General features: G+C 43.5%; 1 protein-coding gene across 3 annotated transcripts in view; it reads right to left on the bottom strand.

Moving 5' to 3' along the window:
* Positions 1–291: 291 nt before the first annotated feature.
* SMYD3 (SET and MYND domain containing 3) overlaps positions 292–20,397 on the bottom strand; it is a gene marked incomplete at its 5' end in the record, with an annotated part of 751,002 nt that continues 730,896 nt past the window's right edge. For all 3 annotated transcript variants that reach the window (XM_079724186.1, XM_079724187.1, XM_079724188.1), the window contains 2 exons: positions 292–477; positions 18,666–18,774. In XM_079724186.1, coding sequence (XP_079580312.1) covers positions 376–477; positions 18,666–18,774 — 211 coding nt within the window. In that variant the 3' untranslated portion in view covers positions 292–375. The remainder of the gene's footprint in view (positions 478–18,665; positions 18,775–20,397) is intronic.

Raw genomic sequence — 20,397 nt, 5'->3', positions numbered from 1 at the left:
ATATGAAAACATTGATTCTTATCCAACTATCCCTCCGTTTATCTAAGGAGAAAGTTACAACTTATTCTGTTATGCTTTTAATAGGATTTTCTATCTTTAATGCTGAGATCTTAAACATTACCAACGAGTAAGCAAAGAAAACAATTACCAGATGGCATTTTCAACGAAATTTTTTATATTTATTATAATCATGCTTCTCTACAACTAAAGATTCATGTGGTGTGCAAACCATATGTCTGACTTTATTTACCAAAGTAAATACAGAACAGCATTTCCAATAGGGGAGGTTCACACAACAAACAAAATATAGAGTGTGTGACCTCAATAAGGCATTCAATAAAGGTATAAGCTGTCTCTCCCTCTATGGGGGTTCCCTTAGGGTGCTCTGATGTTGGCATCACATTCTTCTAAGAGCAGAATCAAATCTTCAATCAGGCTGTGCTCCCTGCCATGTGTCACTCTCATAATATCAAAAGCCTAAAGGGAAAAGAAAGAAGACGGATTAGAACCCCAAATTAGGCAGGTCCCTGCCTGCTCCTCGTCTTTTCCCATGACATCAGGAGCCTGAAGAAACCCAGAGTCTGCAGTGTGAGCAGCACAGTAGTTCTCCACACTAGCAATGAAGTGACAAGGGTGATTTTGTAATGTGGTGCTTGGAAAGCAGACTTAGTACTTGAGTCATGCTGGGCCTGCTGTCCAACAATAATCTTCAGGGATTATTACAGCTTAGGTTTGGTGTAGGTAAAGAGGTTTAAGACGAGTTACTAAAATGATTAAGTAATATTAAAGATGAACTACTAGGCTGCTATCATCTTAAAATATAATTTTCATTTTTGCATGCTGCATTTAATTCTCATCTATATGCACTGTGATACATATAATGTATACATATAATTTTTGTATTCATGTCATATGACATTATAACATTGGCATGTTGACAGTCCCTGCCTTCACTCCCCATGTTCAATCTTCACTAAATCTTGCCAATTCTACCTCCAAAATATTTCTGAAATCTGATGGGTTTGTGGCCACTTCAGTAATAGAGTGTGATGGAATTAATGCTACTGACTTCCAAAGTTAGGTCAGAAAGGCCATGCAACCTTTGCCTTGTTCACTAGTATATCTGCTCCTGGAACCATGAGATTCCGTGCTGTGAGGAAGCCCAAGCCACATGGGGAAGCCAAGTGGAGATGCTCTGGTTGATAGTCCTAGCTGAGTCCATCTTTAAAGTCATCCTAGCCTAGACACCAGAAATGTGCATAAAGAAGTCTCCAGATAATTTCAGCCATCAGCCAGAAGATAGCCAGATTCCAATCTTCCCAGCTGACACTGTGGAAAAGAGGCATTATGGAAAGGAAGCAAGCCATTCCTCTTGTGATCCGTTTGAATTCCTGACTCAAATCATCTGTGAGCATAATAAAAGGATGTCATTTTACTCTGCTAAGTTTTGGGATGGTTTGTTATCGAGCAATAAATAGCCAGAATATCCTCAAAAATATTTTTGCAATAAATTAGAGATAAACAGTATCATCCTGCACTGCCCAAACTGAGGGCCCCCCAGTGGGGTGGGGGTGGGCACCAGACCCATTGTCTTCAATATGAATGTGCCTCGAGAGATAGATAGGTAAAGAGACTTTGGGGGCTGTTAAGCATCCAGAAAAGCACCTGCCTCTCAGTTCCACGCTCTCAGCCTTGGCTGCACAGTAGTATCAACTGGGGGCTTTCAAAGGTACCAGCGCCCAAACCCCACACATGGTCAACTGAAGCCTATTCTCTGGGGGTGAGGCCTGGGCTCAGGAGATTCTAACGTGCCCTCAGGGTTGAGAACAACTGATACAGTAAGCTCTCACCAAATAATAACAACGATTTATTATTCAGTGGTGACTTATAGCCAACATAATTACCATTTTACTGGCTGTGTACAATTCTACTCTTAGAAATTTAGTTCACTACCAATTTTTTGTTATGATGTAGCTCTTCTAGCATAGGACTTTTTTGCCTTTGCTGAATATTTGCTTAAGATAAATCTCTGGAGGTGGGATTCTTGGGTATGAATCTCTTTAAAGCCATAGAGACTTTAGAGCTGCGGAGCACCTCTTCATTCTACTGGGTGTTCAGGGCTAGGAGTGCTTTTGGGCTGTGTTCCTGGCCTTTTGGCCTCTTTAAAAAATGTTCCCGGGTTTCCCTGGTGGCGCAGTGGTTGAGAGTCCGCCTGCCGATGCAGGGGACACGGGTTCGTGCCCCGGTCCGGGAAGATCCCACATGCCGCGGAGCGGCTGGGCCTGTGGGCCATGGCCACTGAGCCTGCGCGTCTGGAGCCTGTGCTCCACAACGGGAGGGGCCACAACAGTGAGAGGCCCGCGTACTGCAAAAAAAAAAAAAAAAAAAAAAAATGTTCCCTTTAGCTGGGATAAAGGAAAACAGGCAGACAGACGGGGTCTAGATTTAGCTGCTGAGAGGGAAAAAAAGGGAAAGGCCCACCACCTCAGGCTCTGGTGTCCCAGCCTGGAAAAGAGCTCTGCCCGTGGAGTTGGCTGTAATCCTGCACTGGCAGGCCCATCACCTGTGACATCCCATCTGGAAAACCAGAAGGGGGCTGTGATGAGTCAGGGCCGTGAGGATTTGGTTCTTAGTAACCTGAGTGGTTCTGCCCTGTGGGTGCAGAGCATCTGCAAGCAAATCCCGAGGTGCAGTGGGGCAGGGTGAGGGGTGTTCGAGACCGAGGGGAGGAGTTGGGAGTAGCCTCCACCTTGGAGGCAGCCAAGCTCGGTGAGATGTCTCTGGGCAGAAGATCAACAACAAATGTTTGATGCCATTCAGGGAACAAATGTCTCCTGTCTCCCTCCCGCCCCACTCCCCCAGGTCCTCTGTTGTTCTAGACATCTCAAGGTCCCAGGCAGGGGCCTGCATGAGAGCGCAATTGTAAAAAGAGACTGGAGAGATGCTTCGAGCCCTTCATGGGAAATTCTCTCACTCGAAAGCTGCTTAGATGTTCTCTTCCCTTCCACTCGACAGAGGGCCAGCTGTACTTGTGATCTGACAGAGGAGGGTGAATGGGCCAGAGCATCACCTGAAAAGCTCTTTGCAGAAAGAGAAGTAGTGCTCCTCCAAGCCCCACGGACAGGTCGGCTGGAGAAAGGCCTGCCTGACCTGTGAGGGCTCTCGCCCTTCCGGCCCCTCACAGCTCTCTGCTGGGTTAGGGCCTGGCCTCGTTTCTCAGGAGAACTCCCAGACCAGCTTCTCTGTGTCCTCCTGTTTTATTTCTCCAGGTTCCTCATCTGGAGAATGTTCTGTGCTTCTCAGGGACTTGACTCAGAGGCTACATGACAGTCATCTTCATACCACTCTGAAGGGTAAGGTCGATCTGCATGTTTCAGACGTATTATAGCTCCAGCTTCCTTCCTCGCTGCCTTTCTTCCAGTCATACGTTTCACTGTCTCCTCCCTTCCAGCTTTAAGAATAAGGCCTACTCCTCAAGAGACAAAGTTAATTGTGGCTGATCTGGAGTCTTCCTGTTCATTCCTGCTCATCCCACAGCACGGCAGGTGCCTGAGTATCAGAAGGAGGCTTCCGGCCCTGCAACCCTTCACGAACTGCAGAGCCACAGCCAGGAAAGGAAGCCACCTGGCCTTCCCCAGGCCTCACTTCCATACCTCCCAGCCTGCTTCCTTGCGGGAGGGCCATAAAGACCATCTGGTGCAATGTCCTCATACTTGGCCTGAGAGGGAGCCCAGGGTGAACCCAGTGTTCATTCCATGACTGCACTGTGCAGCCCCCACCTGCAGTCTTCAGTGACCAAGGAGAGGGCCTGGAGGGTCTCTGAGGTCTCTGATGTCTCTGGCTTCTGAGACACCCTGAGGAGCCATGAAGGTCTTCCTAGTCAAGATGCTGCTGGTTGTGACCTACGATCTCTTATTTGGTGGTGAATGCAGCACCGGTAGCAAAAATGGGGCGGGGGCAACCCCTGGGTGTGTATGTGTAGGATTTGAGAGACTAAGATTAGAGGATCCTATCCACAGGGGTGGCTAGAAGCAGAGAGGAAATGGGCATAGCTGGGAGCAGAGGGACCACATTGAAGAGACTGGAAAAAATCCATCCCATTTGTCTAGAAGGTAAAACCAAGTATAAATAGGATTAACAAGTAAACACTGTAATTTTCTCTGAGTGATGGGTGGGGTAGAAGAGAAAAGGAGAGAAAGAAAGAAATAGGATTTAGTAATGTGCAAAATATGGTGATGACTATGTTCTCTGTGTGTGTGTGTGTGTGTGTGCGTGTGTGTATGTGAGAGTAATCTGGCAGGTTGAGTATACAGGACGGGAAGCCAAAACTCAGACTTGGTCCGGAGGGACGTCTGGTCCTTGTCTTGGACATCACCTGGGCCTACAGGTGAGCTGGGGCAGCAGTTCTCAGCAATGTAGAAAGGGAAGCCCTATGTAGCTGTCAGCACAGGCTGCCTCTGCATGGCGGCCACAGCCCCTCAGCCCAGCAAGAAGATGAGGAGGTCTTTTTTTCCCCCAAAAACAAAGTTGCAGTAAATCTCTGACAAACCAGGACAATTGTTTCCTGTAGCTGTGTGTCTCCCTTTTCTCAGCCCCTCCCAACTGCCACACATGCACATGTCAGAGAGAACAATTTTGATTTAATTTCCTGCAGCAATATGTAAAACAGATTAAGGAAATAGAAAATCAGAGCCAGCCTGTGCTGGAAAAAGCTTATCTCTTTCCATTAAATTTTATTTTTTTAATGGTAGCATTTAAAAAGAGCCTGCCTGTAATCTTCCACAGAGGACCTATTTGAAGCCTTCAAGGGGCCGTTGCTGCCCCGCCCCCGTGTACTGACTCTAAATGTCACACGAGAAATGGAAGCACAGATTGTCTGCCACATGACAGGCATGGCTCACTCAGGAGTAAAGATAGTGTCTTTGAAAGATCGGGTCCCCAGAACTTATTACAATCTCATCACAGCTTTTTTTTTTTTAAGTAATTGTAGAATTGTGGGTCATATATTAAATAAAATGAATTAAATTATGATTTAAAGTTGAAAACAATATAGCTTATTAAATTTTAATAAAAATATATTAAGCTTATCAAGGATCTCATATACTCTCTACCAAAAGCCTGAGGGAATCCAATAATGACTTCTCCAAGCAAGATTTAAATATGGATATAAATCAGAGGGAAAAGAAATGTATGCATGATCCAAACCTCTGGAATCAGATCACAAGAGGGGAAAATGCAGGCAAGTTTTCTTACTCTGCCCACCTCAGGATGAAAGCAGAGTAGAGGGGTGGGAGGTCGTGGGCGTGAGCTGGGGCATCCAAAGCAGGACATGTAAGAAGACAGACCTACGACCCATCAAGCAGCTCCAGAGCCACGACAGCCCTTCACAAGGGGCAGCAGGAAATCCCAAAGGCTTGGATGACCTTCCTGAGCTCACAGCACCCCTGCTGACTCCACTGTGCTCTACACCTTGTACAGAATCCACTGGAAGGACCTGTCCTCCTGGGAGGCAAGATTCCTTAAAGAAAAGATCTATCCATTCATACACTAAATATCGGCTAAGCAGCTGTCATGAATAAGACTTGGTCCTTGCCCGGGGAGGAGCTCTGGCACAGCCAGAAATCAGGGTTCTAGCAGGACAGTGTGTGATAAAGGGAGATGTAAGGTGCTGGGGTTCCAGAGGAGAGACCCCAGAAGGGGTTACAGACGTGGTGAGCTCAGGTGTGTGCCTTCCAGTGGGAGTAGCTATTCCAGAAAGACTTGCTGTTGTGTTATGTTTAATCGATTGATTAGTTAATCAATCGATCCAATGCATATTTACTGAGCACCTGAGAGACCCTGAAGACATCATGTCTCCTCCCTGAGCTCTGGTTTCCTCACTTGAATAACGAGAAGATTGGACTAGATAAATTCTATGGACAAACCAAGTCCCAGACACAGAGCTAGGAGGTGCAGGTTTGGTTTCATTTCAAAATGTGTTATTGATTTCTAATTTAACTCCACTGAGGTCAGAGAATTTACTTTGTATGACAGGAATCCTTTTACATTTATTGAGACTTGTTTTATGGCCCAGAATATGGTCCTTCTTGGTATACATTCTGTGGGTACTTGAAAAGAAGTGTATTTTGCTACTGCTGGGTGGAGTTTTATAAATGTCAATTTGATCCTGTTGTTGAATTCTTCTATATCCTTGCTGGTTTTCTGTCTAGTTGTCCTGTCAGTAGTTGACAGGGAGTGTTGATGTCCCCAGTTATACTCGTATCCATAAGTCTATTATCTATTTCTTCTTTTAGTTCTATCAGTTTTTGTTTCCCACATTTTGCAACTGGGTTGTTTGGTGCATACACATTTAGAATTGCTATGTATTCGTGGTAAATTGACCTTTTTTTCCCATTATATAATGTCCTTCTCTGTCTTTAGCAACATTTTCTTTGTTGTAAAATCTACTTTATCTGATATTAATATAGCCACTCCAGCTTTCTTTTAATGAATGGTGTTTTCATGATAACATATTTTTCCATCATTTTACTTTCAACGTGTCTACATCACTATATTTAAAGTGAGTTTCCTATAGACAGCATATAGTTGGGTCATTAAAAAAATCCATTCTAATAATCTCTGTCATTTAATTAGTATATTTTAGACATTTATTTTCTTACATAGATCACTTGCATAATTAATGTGGTTATTCATATATTAGGGTTTTAAGTTTGCCACTTAAAATTTTTTCTGTTTATTCTGTTTTTTTCTTTTTTGCTTCTATTTTCTTTTTCTTGCATTTCTGGTGGATTACTACTTTTTTTAGAATTCTGTAATGTTTTTGAGTGTATTTGTTTGTGTGTGTGTATATATATATATATATATATATATATATAGACATAGACATATAATTGTTGAATATAATTGACCTAAATATTTCCACTATATACATTTAGGACCACAGGAGACAGTGTTATAAATTTGGTTTCAACATGTCAAAGATTATCTTAAAAACTTAAGAGGAGAATGAAAGTCTACTTTACTTACCCTTACTTTTGCTTACCATGTTCTTTCTTCCTGATGTTCAAAGATTCCTGCCTTTATTATTTACTTTCTGTTTAGAGAATTCCTTTAGCTATCCTTTTAGAATAGGTCCGCTGGTGACAAATTCTCTTACTTTTCCTTCATCTGAGAATGTTTTGATTTTCCCTTAACTCTTGAAGGCTATTTTGCCGAGTATCAGTTTTTGGCTCAACAGTTCTTTTCTTTCAGTGCTTGAAAAATGTGCCACTTTCATCTGGCCTCCATGTTTGTTTGTTTGTTAATATTTATTTATTTGGCTGTACCAGGTCTTAGTTGCAGCATGCGGGATCTTCAATACTGTGTGTGGGATCTTCACTGCAGCACACAGGATCTGTTCTTAGTTGCGGCATGTGGGATCTTTGTTGTGGCATGTGGGATCTAATTCCCTAACCAGGGATCGAACCCAGGCCCCCTGCATTGGGAGCACAGAGTCTTAACTGCTGGACCACCAGGGAAGTCCCTGGCCTTCATGGTTTTTAATGAGAAAGCCACTGTAACTCAAATTGTTTTTCTCCTATAAGCAAGATGTCATTTTTCTCTTGCTGCTTTTAAAAAAATTTTTTTAAATTTTTAAAATTTTTTGCTGTGTTGGGTCTTTGTTGCTGCGCACGGGCTTTTCTCTGGTTGTGGCGAGTGGGGGCTACTCTTGCAGTGTGCAGGCTTCTCATTGTGGTGGCTTCTCTTGTTGTGGAGCATGGGTTCTAGGCGTGTGGGCTTTAGTAGTTGTGGCACGCGGGCTCAGTAGTTGTGGTGCACAGGCTTAGTTGCTCTGCAGCATTTGGGATCTTCCTGGACCAGCGCTCGAACCCGTGTCCCATGCATTGGCAGGCAGATTCTTAACCACTGTGCCACCAGGGAAGCCCTTCTCTTGCTGCTTTTAAGATATTTTTGTTGTCTTTAGTTTTCAGAAGTTTGTCTAGGATGAGTCTTGGTGGGCATTTCTTTGGATTTTTCTTATTTGGATTCACTTAGTTTTTTCTTTTTCCTTTAAGTTCTTGTAGGTTTTTAAAAAATTTTATTATTTTTTTATACAGCAGGTTCTTATTAGTCATCAATTTTATACATATCAGTGTATACATGTCAATCCCAATCTCCCAATTCATCCCACCACCACCCTCACTCCCCCGCGGCTTTCCCCCCTTGGTGTCCATACGTTTGTTCTCTACATCTGTGTCTCTATTTCTGCCTTGCAAACCAGTTCATCTGTACCATTTTTCTAGATTCCACATATATGCATTAATATACGATATTTGTTTTTCTCTTTCTGACTTACTTTGCTCTTTATGACAGTCTCTAGGTCCATCCACTTCTCTACAAATGAACCAATTTCGTTCCTTTTTATGGCTGAGTAATATTCCATTGTATATATGTACCACATCTTATTCCATTCATCTGTCGATGGGCATTTGGGTTGCTTCCATGACCTGGCTATTGTAAATAGTGCTGCAGTGAACACTGGGGTGCATGTGACTTTTTGAATTATGGTTTGCTCTGGGTATATGCCCAGTAGTGGGATTGCTGGGTCATATGGTAATTCTATTTTTAGTTTTTTAAGGAACCTCCATACTGTTCTCCATAGTGGCTGTATCAATTTACATTCCCACCAACAGTGCAAGAGGGTTCCCTTTTCTCCACACCCTCTCCAGCATTTGCTGTTTGTAGATTTTCTGATGATGCCCATTCTGACTGGTGTGAGGTGATACCTCATTGTAGTTTTGATTTGCATTTGTCTAATAATTAGTGATGTTGAGCAGCTTTTCATGTGCCTCTTGGCCATCTGTATATCTTCTTTGGAGAATTGTCTGTTTAGGTCTTCTGAGTATTTTTTGATTGGGTTGTTTGTTTTTTTAATATTGAGCTGCATGAGCTGTTTATATATTTTGGAGATTAATCCTTTGTTGATTCGTTTGCAAATATTTTCTCCCATTCTGAGGGTTGTCTTTTCGTCTTGTTTATAGTTTCCTTTTTGTGCAAAAGCTTTTAAATTTCATTAGGTCCCATTTGTTTACTTTTGTTTTTATTTCCATTACTCTAGGAGGTGGGTCAAAAAAGATCTTGCTGTGATTTATGTCAGTGTTCTTCCTATGTTTTCCTCTGAGAGTTTTATAGTGTCTGGTCATACATTTAGGTCTCTAATCCATTTTGAGTTTATTTTTGTGTATGGTGTTAAGGAGTGTTCTAATTTCATTCTTTTACATGCAGCTGTCCGGTTTTCACAGCAACAGTTATTGAAGAGACTGTCTTTTCTCCATTGTATATCCTTGCCTCCTCTGTCATAGATTAGTTGACCATAGGTGCGTGGGTTTATCTCTGGGCTTTGTATCCTGTTCCATTGATCTGTGTTTCTGTTTTTGTGCCAGTACCATAGTGTCTTGACTCCTCCAGCTCTGTTTTTTTCCCTCAAGACTGCTTTGGCTATTCGGGGTCTTTTGTGTCTCCATACAAATTTTAAGATTTTTTGTTCTAGTTCTGTAAAAAATGCCATTGGTAATTTGATAGGGATTGCATTGAATCTGTACATTGCCTTGGGCAGTACAATCATTTTCACAATCAGTTACCTTCTTGAATCCCCAGGAAGATTTTTTTTATGTTCAGCGGCATTAATTACATTCACATTGTTGTGCAACCACTACCACTATCCATTTCCAGAACTTCTGTGTTATCCCAGACTGAAACTGTGTACCCACTAAACAATAATTCTCCATTCCCTTCTCTTTCCAGCCCCTGGTTATCACTATTTTACTTTCTGTCTCTATGTTTTTGACTACTCTACATACCTGATATAAATGGAATCATACAATATTTGTCCTTTTGTGACTGGCTTATTTCACATAATGTCTTCAAGTTTCATCCATGTAGTTTCATTTTTAAGGCTGAATAATATTTCATTGTCTGTATATTCCACATTTTGTTTATCTATTCATCTGTCCATGGACATTTAGGTCGTTTCCACCTTTTAACTATTGTTAATAATGCTTGCTATGAACATTGGTGTACAAATATCTGTTCAAGTTCCTGCTTTCAATTCTTTTGTGTTTATACCCAGAAGTGGAATTGGTGGATCAACTAGTAATTCTATGTTTCATATTTTTGAGGAACTGCTATACTATTTTTCCACAGTGGCCTCCCCATTTTGCATTCCTGCCAGTAATACATAAGGGTTCCAGTTTCTCCACATCTATACCAATACATGTTGTTTTCTGTTTTTTTTTTTTCTTAATAATAGCCATCTTAGCAGGTGAGAAGTAGTATCTCATTGTGGTTGTGGTTTGCATTTCCCTAATGATTGGTGATGTTAAGCATCTTTTTATGTAATTTTTGGCTATTTGTATATCTTCTTTGGAGAAATGTCTATTCAGGTCCTTTGCCAATTTTTGAATTGGGCTGTTTTGGTATTGTTATTGAAGTTTAGGCATTCTCTCTATATTCTGGATATTATTCACTTATCAGATACGTGATTTGCAAATATTTTGTTCCATTCTGTGGGTTGCCTTTTTACTCTGTCGATAGCGTCCTTTGATGCACAAACATTTAAAATTTTGATGAAGTTCAATTTGTCTATTTTTTCTTGTTGCCTGTGCCTTTGGTGGCATATCCAAAAAAATCATTGCCAAATCCAGTCTCATGAAGCTTTTCTTCTGTTTTCTTCTAAGAGTTTTATAGTTTTAGCTCTTATATTAGGTCTTTAATCCATGCATTAATTTTTAAAAATATAGTGTTAGGTAAGGGTCCAACTTTATTTTTTGCATATGGATATCCAGTTTTCTCAACACCGTTTATTGAATGGACTGTCCTTTCCTCACTGAGTGGTCTTGGCACCCTTGTCAAAAATTATTTGACATATATCTGAGAGTTTATTTCTGGCTCTCTATTCAATTTCATTGGCTTATATGGCTGTCTTTATGCCAGTACCATGTTGTTTCGATTACTGTAGTTTTGTAGCAAAATTTGAAATCAGAAAGTGTGAGTCCTCCAACTTTTTTTTTCTTTTTCAATATTGTTATGCTATTGGGGTCTTGAGGTTTCATATGGATTTTAGGATGATTTTTTCCAATTCAAAATAAAAATGTCAGTGGGATTTTGACAGAGATTGCATTGAATCTATAGATTGCTTTAGGTTGTACTGACATCTTAAAATGATATTAAATCTTTCAGTCATGAACATGGAATATTATTTTGTTTATGTCATCTTTAATTTTTTTCAGTAATGCTTTAGTCTTCAGTGTATAAGTCTTTTACCTCCTTGATTAAGTTAATAACTGATTATTTTATTCTGTAAGATGCTATTGTAAGTGGAACTGTTTTCTCAATTTCCTTTTGGGATCATTCCCTTTTGGGATCATTCCCTGTCAGTGTATAGAAACACAACTGACTTTTGCATGTTAATTTTACATCCTCCCACTTTGCTGAATTTCTTAGTTGGAACAATTTCTTTTGTGGTATCTTTAGGGTTTCCTACATATGAGATCATGTCATCTATGATGAGAGAGAATTTTACTTTTTTTCAATTTGAATGCTTTCCGTATTATTTCTTCAAGTAGTTTTTCCACTCTGCCCTCTTTCTCTTCTCTTTCTGGGACTCCACTGTTAGATCTTTTGTTATAGGTACCATGGGTCCCTGAAGCTCTGTTCAATTTTACCTTTTTTAGTCATTTTATCTCTGTTTTTTTAGATTGGACAGCTTATATTGTCCTATCTTCAAGTTCATTATTAACTCATTCCTCTATCCTTTCCATTCTGTTGTTAAGCTCCAGTCTGTATATTTTGGTAATTGTATTTATCAGTTCTTAAATTTCTGTTTGCTTCTTTTTTTTTTTTTTTTTTTTGCGGTACGCGGGCCTCTCACTGTTGTGGCCTCTCCCGTTGCGGAGCACAGGCTCCGGACGCGCAGGCTCAGCGGCCATGGCTCACGGGCCCAGTCGCCCCACGGCATGTGGGATCCTCCCGGACCGGGGCACGAACCTGTGTCCCCTGCATCGGCAGGCAGACTCTCAACCACTGCGCCACCAGGGAAGCCCTGTTTGCTTCTTCTTTCTATCTTCTATTTCTTTGCTGAGGTGTTCTATTTTTTCATTTGTTTTGAGGATGTTTGTAATTGCTTGTTTGAGCACATTTATGATTGGCTTTAAAATCTTTGTCAGATAATTCTAAAATCTGTTATCTTGGAGTTGCAATCTGTTGATTGACTTTTTTCCATGAAGATTGAGATCTTCCTTGTTCTTGGTATGATGAGTGATTTTCAATTGAAACGTGGACATTTTGAGTATTATGTTGAGATTCTGAATTTTATGTAAACTTTCTGTTTTAGCTGGCTCTCTCCAGTATTGCTCCAGCAGGAGTATGGCAGATGACACCATGTTATTGCCAGGTGGAAGTACAAGTCCAGGTTCCTCACTTGGTTCCTTGTCACTGCTGGGCTTACACTTTCTGGTAGGTAAAATTCTGCTTGTTTCCTGTAATGTAACTTAATCACTATGCTTTCATTTTATGATTATTCTCTTAGTTATCTTCTCATTTTTTGGTTCAGAAACATACTCTTGAAACTGATATTCTCTATTTTAAGTCAGTAGGGGACAGTCATAAATATCAGAGCCAGGGACTGCCAAACAACTCTTTGAAGGCACTGCTGATGATTACGGCACATCACCTCTGCATGCCCTCTTGTCCTCCCCCTCTCTCTACCATCTGTCCACACGTTAAGGTGATGTTATGCATTTAGAGGAGAGCTTTTTAACGCTGAGACCGCGGGCCTATAGAAAGTCCATGGAGAGGCTTCAGGTGGTCCCTAAACCCCCTTCCCCACCAAATATAAAAAAAAATGTTGTGCAGTGTGGATACGGGGTGGGGGGCAGGGAGGTGGGATGAATTGGGAGATTGGGATTGACGTATGTGCACTGCCATGTGTAAAACAGATAGCTGGTGGGGACCTGCTGTATAGCACAGGGAGCTCAGTTCAGCGCTCTGTGATGACCTAGATGGGTGGGATGGGGGGCTGGGGTGGGAGGGAGGTCCAAGAGGGAGGGGATATATGTATACATATAGCTGATTCACTTCGTTGTACAGCAGAAACTAACACAACATTGTAAAGCAACTATACCCCAATTTAAAAAAAAAGTATGTTCATTTTCTCTGGTGAGTCAGTGGTCCTCACACAATTCCTAAGTAAGAGCATGATCAAAGAGGTTAAAAATCATTGTAGCAGATTAAGAAATGGGAGCAATAGACTTGCAGGCTCTAAATCATCCATTTAGAGGGGCCTGAAATCAGGGTGCAGGCTGGAGTAGAGAGAGACCAGCATGTGCTTGGAGCTTTCCCTAGATGAGCTGGAATAGCTAGTAACCATGTGGGTATGAGAGGAGCTGTGCTGGGGACTGGGCCTGAGCTCCCTATTCAGGTCCAGAAAAAGCTAAAAAGATCCTCAAAGTGTACAATGCTTCAACGTAATGAAATGAGAAGAGAAAAAACATTACAGTGTAATATAAGAAATTTACACCTAAATAAAAAATGGTTATTGAGGGGGAAGAAGTTTGCCTTTTTCCAGCCTGCCTTCAGTTAACAAGGCACTACTAACAAAGCAGCTGGTCTAGCCCAGGGTGAGGGAGCTGGCAGCGTGCAGAGCTCACAGAAAAGAAGCAGGCTCACTGACAAGACAGGCCAGATGAGAATGGCTGCCCCTGAGGTCCAAGAAGTCAAATTAGTGGCTAACAAAATTCTTCTAAGAAATAAATGGAAAGAAATGAAAATAGATTAGAGACAGGAGAAAGCAAGAGGGAGGTACTGTGAAGGGACCCCAGGACTGTCCTGTGGCAGCAATCACAAGAATTTCAGCTGAGCCCAGGGGAGATGGGAGCCTAAACCAAATCAGAGCTGGGCTAAGAGGATTCCTTTCCTGGAGGAGGCCGGGCCTAATTGAATCTGTAACTAATTTTTGTTTCTGAAGCTTTTCTCATTTTTGTTCCAAACTCAGCCTTTGAAACCCTTATTCAAACTCTTTCATCCTGTTATTTCCAGAGTTTCTAAGGAAGAATGTCTGGGGGTGCCAGTCTAAAGAGAACATCAGTTTAAAAAGGCAAGAATGTATCTTCCCTTGCCCCTCTCTGGGTTACCTGAGCCCTGAGAAAGCTCAGGAGGAGAGGCTTTCTGCAGAACGAAGCTGCCCTGCTTCTAGACTCACAGGTCCTATGAACTTGCAAAAAGATGGAGGTGTGCAGGCTGTCCCTCTGTGTGATACTGTGATATACAATAAGAAGTATATACTTGGTCTTCATCCCTATTTCTGGCATTGAGTTCCTAAAACCCTTGGAATTTCCTAAGTGATGAAAATGATCAGGGTGTCTTTATTATTTTAATAAGGTGACTTTTCGAAGCACCTAAGGATGGGGGCTGGTTGCTAGGATAACCAACCATATGATTAGACGGTTGGAACTTTCAGGGAAGAGGGACTGGAGGTTGAATCAGTCACCAATGGCCAGTGATTTAATCAATCATGCCTCTGTAGTGAAGCCTTCCCACAAGCCTTCCCACATAAAAACCCACAAGGACAGAGTTTGAAAGCTTCTAGGTTGGTGAACACATGGAGATTCATGGAAAGTGGTGAACTCGGAGAGATGCCCTATATGCATCTCTTCCATCTGGCTGCTTCTGATTTATAGCCTTTTATAATAAACTGGTGATCTACTAAGTAAAATGTTTCTTGGAATCCTGTGAGCTGCTTTAGCAAATTAATCAAAACCATGATGGCATCCTTGGAACCTCTAAGCTATAGCTGGTCAGTCTGAAGCATATGTGACAACCTGGGCTTGTGACTGGCATCTGAAGTGTGGAAGACGATCTTGTGGGGCAGTGAGATCTGATGCCATCTCCAGGTAAATGGTGTCAGAATTGAGATGAACTGTAGGACACCCAGCTGTGTCTGAGAATTGCTTGTTGAAGTGGGAAAACCCCTGCCACACATTGGAATTGGGTGAGCAGAACCTTACGGTCAGCATATGTCCTGAGATCTGGTCCACTAGCCACATACATAGTACATATACATATTAGCTAAAAGAACAGGGCCAGGGTGGTGCTTTTAAAGACCTCTCCTCTGGGCTTCCTTGGTGGCGCAGTGGTTGAGAGTCCGCCTGCCGATGCAGGGGACACGGGTTCGTGCCCCAGTCCGGGAAGATCCCACATGCCGCAGAGCGGCTGGGCCCGTGAGCCATGGCCGCTGAGCCTGCATGTCTGGAGCCTGTGCTCCGCAATGGGAGAGGCCACAACAGTGAGAGGCCCGTGTACCGCAAAAAAAAAAAAAAAGAAAAGAAAAAAGACCTCTCCTCATTAAAAAATCCATTCACTCAAGTAGGTACTTGATAGAACTTGCTGTGTTCAGGGCATGTGTCTAGGTTTGGTAGCCCCAGAAGATACAAAAGTTATCTTGTGGAATTCCCACTCACCTCCAGGAAATGGAACACACCCATGTGAACTGCTGGGGAGCAGTTCTATAATATAATTTTCAACAGGGGAAACACTGTATAACCCCAAACTCCAAACGCAAGTGCTAAAGGGACTGGGTAGTGAGGGCGTGATCAGAACAAGGGTTCCTACACAATAATAATCCTTTATACTCTCAAAACACTTGGGACTCAGCCAAACACACCCTTACACACTACCTTATCTACTTCTAAAATAACTCTATGGGGTAGGTATGATCCTCATTTTTAAAATAAGAAAATTATATTCAAAGGGATTGAGATTTGCTTCAAGTCATAAAAGTAGTAAATGACGGGACTGGAACCTGAACTCTGAATCCAAGTGTCTTCCTACTACGTGACACTGCCGGGGTGAACATCTGCTTTTTGGTCGATATCAGAACCCAGGAGACTCCGTGTCTTTTCCAGAGCCAAGCAGGAAGTTTGGGTAAGGCCATGACTAACGCCAGGCCTCATGACAGACGTTTTGATGCTGTTCCGAGGTCTTTCATTTGGCAGCTGTCAGGGTCCATATGTGGGCTTATCTTTGGTACCAGGAGAAGAAGATGCTAAAACAATCACCAAGGGAGCCTTCTGGAGGAAACAAGGCAAGCTCACAAGAAGGACGTGAGGAAGACAGAATGGAACAGGGCTCGAAGGGTATAAAAGGGCAATAAGAGTGTCAAAAGAAGGGCTGGTGATCCGCCTGGCCCACAAATATCCCTCAAATCTGTATCTAGACGTCATTGTGGGTTCGTTTACGCTTGTCTTTGCAGCTGAGGGTATGAGATGTCTCCATCAAGAGTCCTGCATGCAATGGCAATGATAAAGCCTCACGTGAAGAGCAGAAAAGATTCAAATCCCCTCAGATTTCTCTTTCACATCCTCCTCTGAGTTGGCACCAGGAGCTCAGTGGGATCTGAAGGGATTTCTACACTGAGTCTTACTAGAGAGTCTCAATTATTTGCTGGGCCAGTCTAGAGCCTTGGATCCCAGTCTGGATCTAATGACTTGTTCGTGTGTCTGTCTCCTCCACTAAACTGTGAGGACAACACTGGGCCTTATTCAGATTGATAGAAGCATTTAATCAACACATGTTAGATTAAATCCAACAGACTGGTTCAGTGTGACTCCAAGCCTTAGCTCCTTCCGTTTTCAAATGGACACGAAAATGCCTGGCCCACTGGCCTCAGATGGCTGTCATCTGTCATGAGGGCCAGATCAGTCATGTATGTGTGAGCAGTATTAATACTTTCTAGTCCCATAAACCATCAAGGACTAATTTGATCACTTACAAAATACCTACTTGGAGGTGACCCTGGGTTGGGTCCATCATATACTTGGGAAATTTCCTCCACGTTGTTTTCCTGTCAGAACATTCACATAGTAGACCCTCAGTGAGTCTTTTCTGCCCGACTGATTTGACTGGCTGATAACCACTAGCCAGACCAGAAAAGGAAAGTTCTCCTGAGACTGCAGGAGCCTTCCAGTGTTCTTCCATCAGTCTGGTAAAGATGTCAGACAAGGCAAAGAGAACAGGAAGCGCTGGACACCTTCAGGAATCCTAGTGTTCTCCCTGTTGACCACAGGCTGATTTCAGTTAGAGATCAGGAAAAGGCAACAGGGCTAGCATTCAACAAAAACCAGCATTAGGGCATCTCACTTTTAAGAATCCCTTAGGCATTTGTTATTTTTCTCATCTAAATGTGGATCAGCCAGCCCCTAGACACTCCCTGAGAGATCCTGATTCAGGGCCCGGGTCTCTCCACCCTTCTGTGGACAAGGGCATCGTGGCCCAGAGGACCTGGGAAAGTGCCAGGTGCTGCCCATGAAACCCCACGCACCAGCCCTCCATAGCCGCCACCAGTGCCTGGACCAGACAAGCACATGAGCTCTGCCTTTGGAAGCCACGGTTTGGATGAGGGGGAGCTCTGCCAGGGTGGAAAGGCCAAGACAGCAGAGAGCCCCGGGCCCTAGTGGCAGAGGAGACTCATTGAGAGGGTGAGGACAGGCGTCACTTTTTTTTTTTTTTTTTTGGCGGTACGCAGGCCTCTCACCGCTGTGGCCTCTCCCGTTGCAGAGCACAGGCTCTGGACGCGCAGGCTCAGCGGCCAAGGCTCACGGGCCCAGCCGCTCTGCGGCATGTGGGATCCTCCCGGACCGGGGCACGAACCCGTGTCCCCTGCATCAGCAGGCGGACTCCCACCCAACCACTGTGCCACCAGGGAAGCCCCAGGCGTCACTCTTTAACACTGCATTCCAACACGGACCCAGTTCTCCTCCTTGAGTTTCTCCGCACTTATCGCGAGCACTGTATTGACCTCTCGCCCTCGCTCCCTTCCTCCCTTCTTCCAACAGTGAATACTTCCTAAGTCCCAGACCTCACAGCCTCCTGGGGGGCGGGGCAGCAGGTATTCCTGCTGCCCTGTGATGAGTGCTCAGCTGGCAGAGTGAGCGGAGTTGTGGGGGGGCAGGGAGGACACAACATTCCAGCTGGGCCTTAAAGGGTCAGTAGAGTTCTGCCAGGCCCAGGGGCTGGGGTCGGGGGAGGGCATATAAGGCAAAGGAGACAGCTTGGAAAGGACCATGCCTGGGCAACGGTGAGCGGCTCAGTGTACGCCAGCTGTGTGTGTGTGTGTGTGTGTGTGTGTGTGTGTGTAGGTGGGCGGGGGGAGGCTGGAGGTGACGAGGCTGTAAAGGTAGTCTGCAGACAGGTGGTCAAGGGGCTGGGAATGTGGATTCTGTTCTGTGGGTGGGGAGGCATGGACAAGGGTGGCCTGTCCACGGTGGAGAAGGGCACAGGTGCAGTGGTGTCTGAGGCCAGTTTGCACCAGTTAGTAGGAGTTGGTTGTTAAATTTTACTGATTCTTGTGAACTGGTTGATTTGACATTGGTAGTTTAAAATCAGCAACGATGGGCATGTTTATACCAAAGAAATCGGCAAACATCACAAATCATTTTTTTTTGTTTTGAAGCTGGTTTTTAACATTTATGGGTACGTGTTTGTGTACAAATATGCGTGTGTGTACATATATGTGCTTGCACATGTGCATACACACACGTGTGTAGAGTTGCTAGAAATCACAAGGAAGAGGCCTAGCAACAACCAGGAAAAGGTATTCCAGGCAGAACTACATGCGATCTTGGCACACTCACCAGCCTCAGATTCTTCATTGCTTGGGGAAACATGCCTTGATGTAACTGCAATTTGCCAACTTTCATTACCTGCACACCTCTGACGGGATGGTTTCCTGGGAAAAAAATCCTGGAAGAAAACAAATGGCAAACAGTGTCAGTAGCTCTCACTGGTGCATTCAGCATAGTCAGGAAACTATGAAAGTGGGAGAAAACGCTGGCTGTGAATGTCAGTGAGCCACTGAGAAGAATCAGCTCTGCAGCTGGGAGAACATGATACTGAGGGAAGAAGCACACTATTGGTCTCCTGTTCCCCAGAATGCCTTTTGCATTGGGGAAAAAAATGACAGGACTGGAATACCTCTCTAATAAACACTAAAAGAAGAGAATCTGGACCTCTGCGTTTATATTTGGCAGGGAGTGTAGGGACCAGGTGCTAATCTTATCCTCCAACCTCCCCCGTGAAGCTCCAACACCCAGGATAGCCCTGGATCAGAAGCTGGCCTCTCAGTATATAATTGTTAAGTAAATGAATTTTCATTTACTTTCAGGACCCCCCATCTAGAAACGCCCACACGCTCCTTTTAACCACAAAGCCCTGAGTCTCAGTGCAGAGTCCATCATTCCTCACAGTCCACCTTTCTTACAGGCCCCATGCACTTATTCTGTCATCACTGGACTCTTTTTCTGTTTGTTTTTAACATCTTTATTGGAGTATAATTGCTTTACGATGTTGTGTTAGTTTCTGCTGTATAACAAATGGAATCAGCTATGCGTATACATATATCCCCACATCTCCTCCCTCTTGCGTCTCCCTCCCACCCTCCCTATCCCACCCCTCTAGGTGGTCACAGAGCACTGAGCTGATCTCCCTGTGCTATGCGGCTGCTTCCCACTAGCTATCTATTTTACATTTGGTAGTGTATATATGTCAGTGCCACTCTCTCACTTTGTCCCAGCTTACCCTTCCCCCTCCCCCTGTCGTCAAGTCCATTCTCTACGTCTGCGTCTTTATTCCTGTCCTGCCCCTAGGTTCATCAGAACCATTTTTTATTTTTAGATTCCATATATATATATCACTGAACTCTTTGGATTCAGACACCCCATCTGTGTTTGCTACCGTGTTGCATGTAGGAACTCTGTACATACTTGACCTCTTTCATACACAACAGAATAGAACAGGGTGTTGCAGTGGACCGAAGAATGAAAACCCAGGGCTATGTTTCAGATCCAGTGTTATTTCAACTAGATTCAACAAGAATGTATTATGTTAGACTCAACAAAATGTGTACAGTTTGGCATCTTCTGCCCCCCACATCCTCTAGCCTGATAGTCTCCTGACCTCCTGCTGTATGTGTAAGATCGATCCTGGGGCTGGGGGACATACTATACTGTATATATATGATCTTTTCCCTCAAGGCCCAATAATCCCATGAGACACAAGGCAAACATTCATACCACAGTTTAAAAATATCACAGAATAGAGCATGATTTAGTGTCCCGATGAAGTCTATGTTAATTAGTAGACGGCAATGCTCAGTTCAGGTATGTGGAATGAACTGAGAAAATGATACAGGAGTTATGAAAAGGAGAGTTATGATGATTGGTTGGACCAGGGAGGGTTTCCTGGAAGAAGGAAAGAGGACTTAACCTGGCTCCCCAGGATCTGAGAAGGTTTGTCTTGGTGGGGAGAATGGAAACGCATCCAAACCGTTGGATGGCATGAGCGAGGGTGCATTCCAGATGCTTCCCA

The sequence above is a fragment of the Hyperoodon ampullatus genome, assembly GCF_949752795.1.
Source record: "Hyperoodon ampullatus genome assembly, chromosome: 2".
NCBI classification, from domain to species: Eukaryota; Metazoa; Chordata; class Mammalia; order Artiodactyla; family Ziphiidae; genus Hyperoodon; species Hyperoodon ampullatus.
This window is presented reverse-complemented; position numbering and strand designations above follow the sequence as displayed.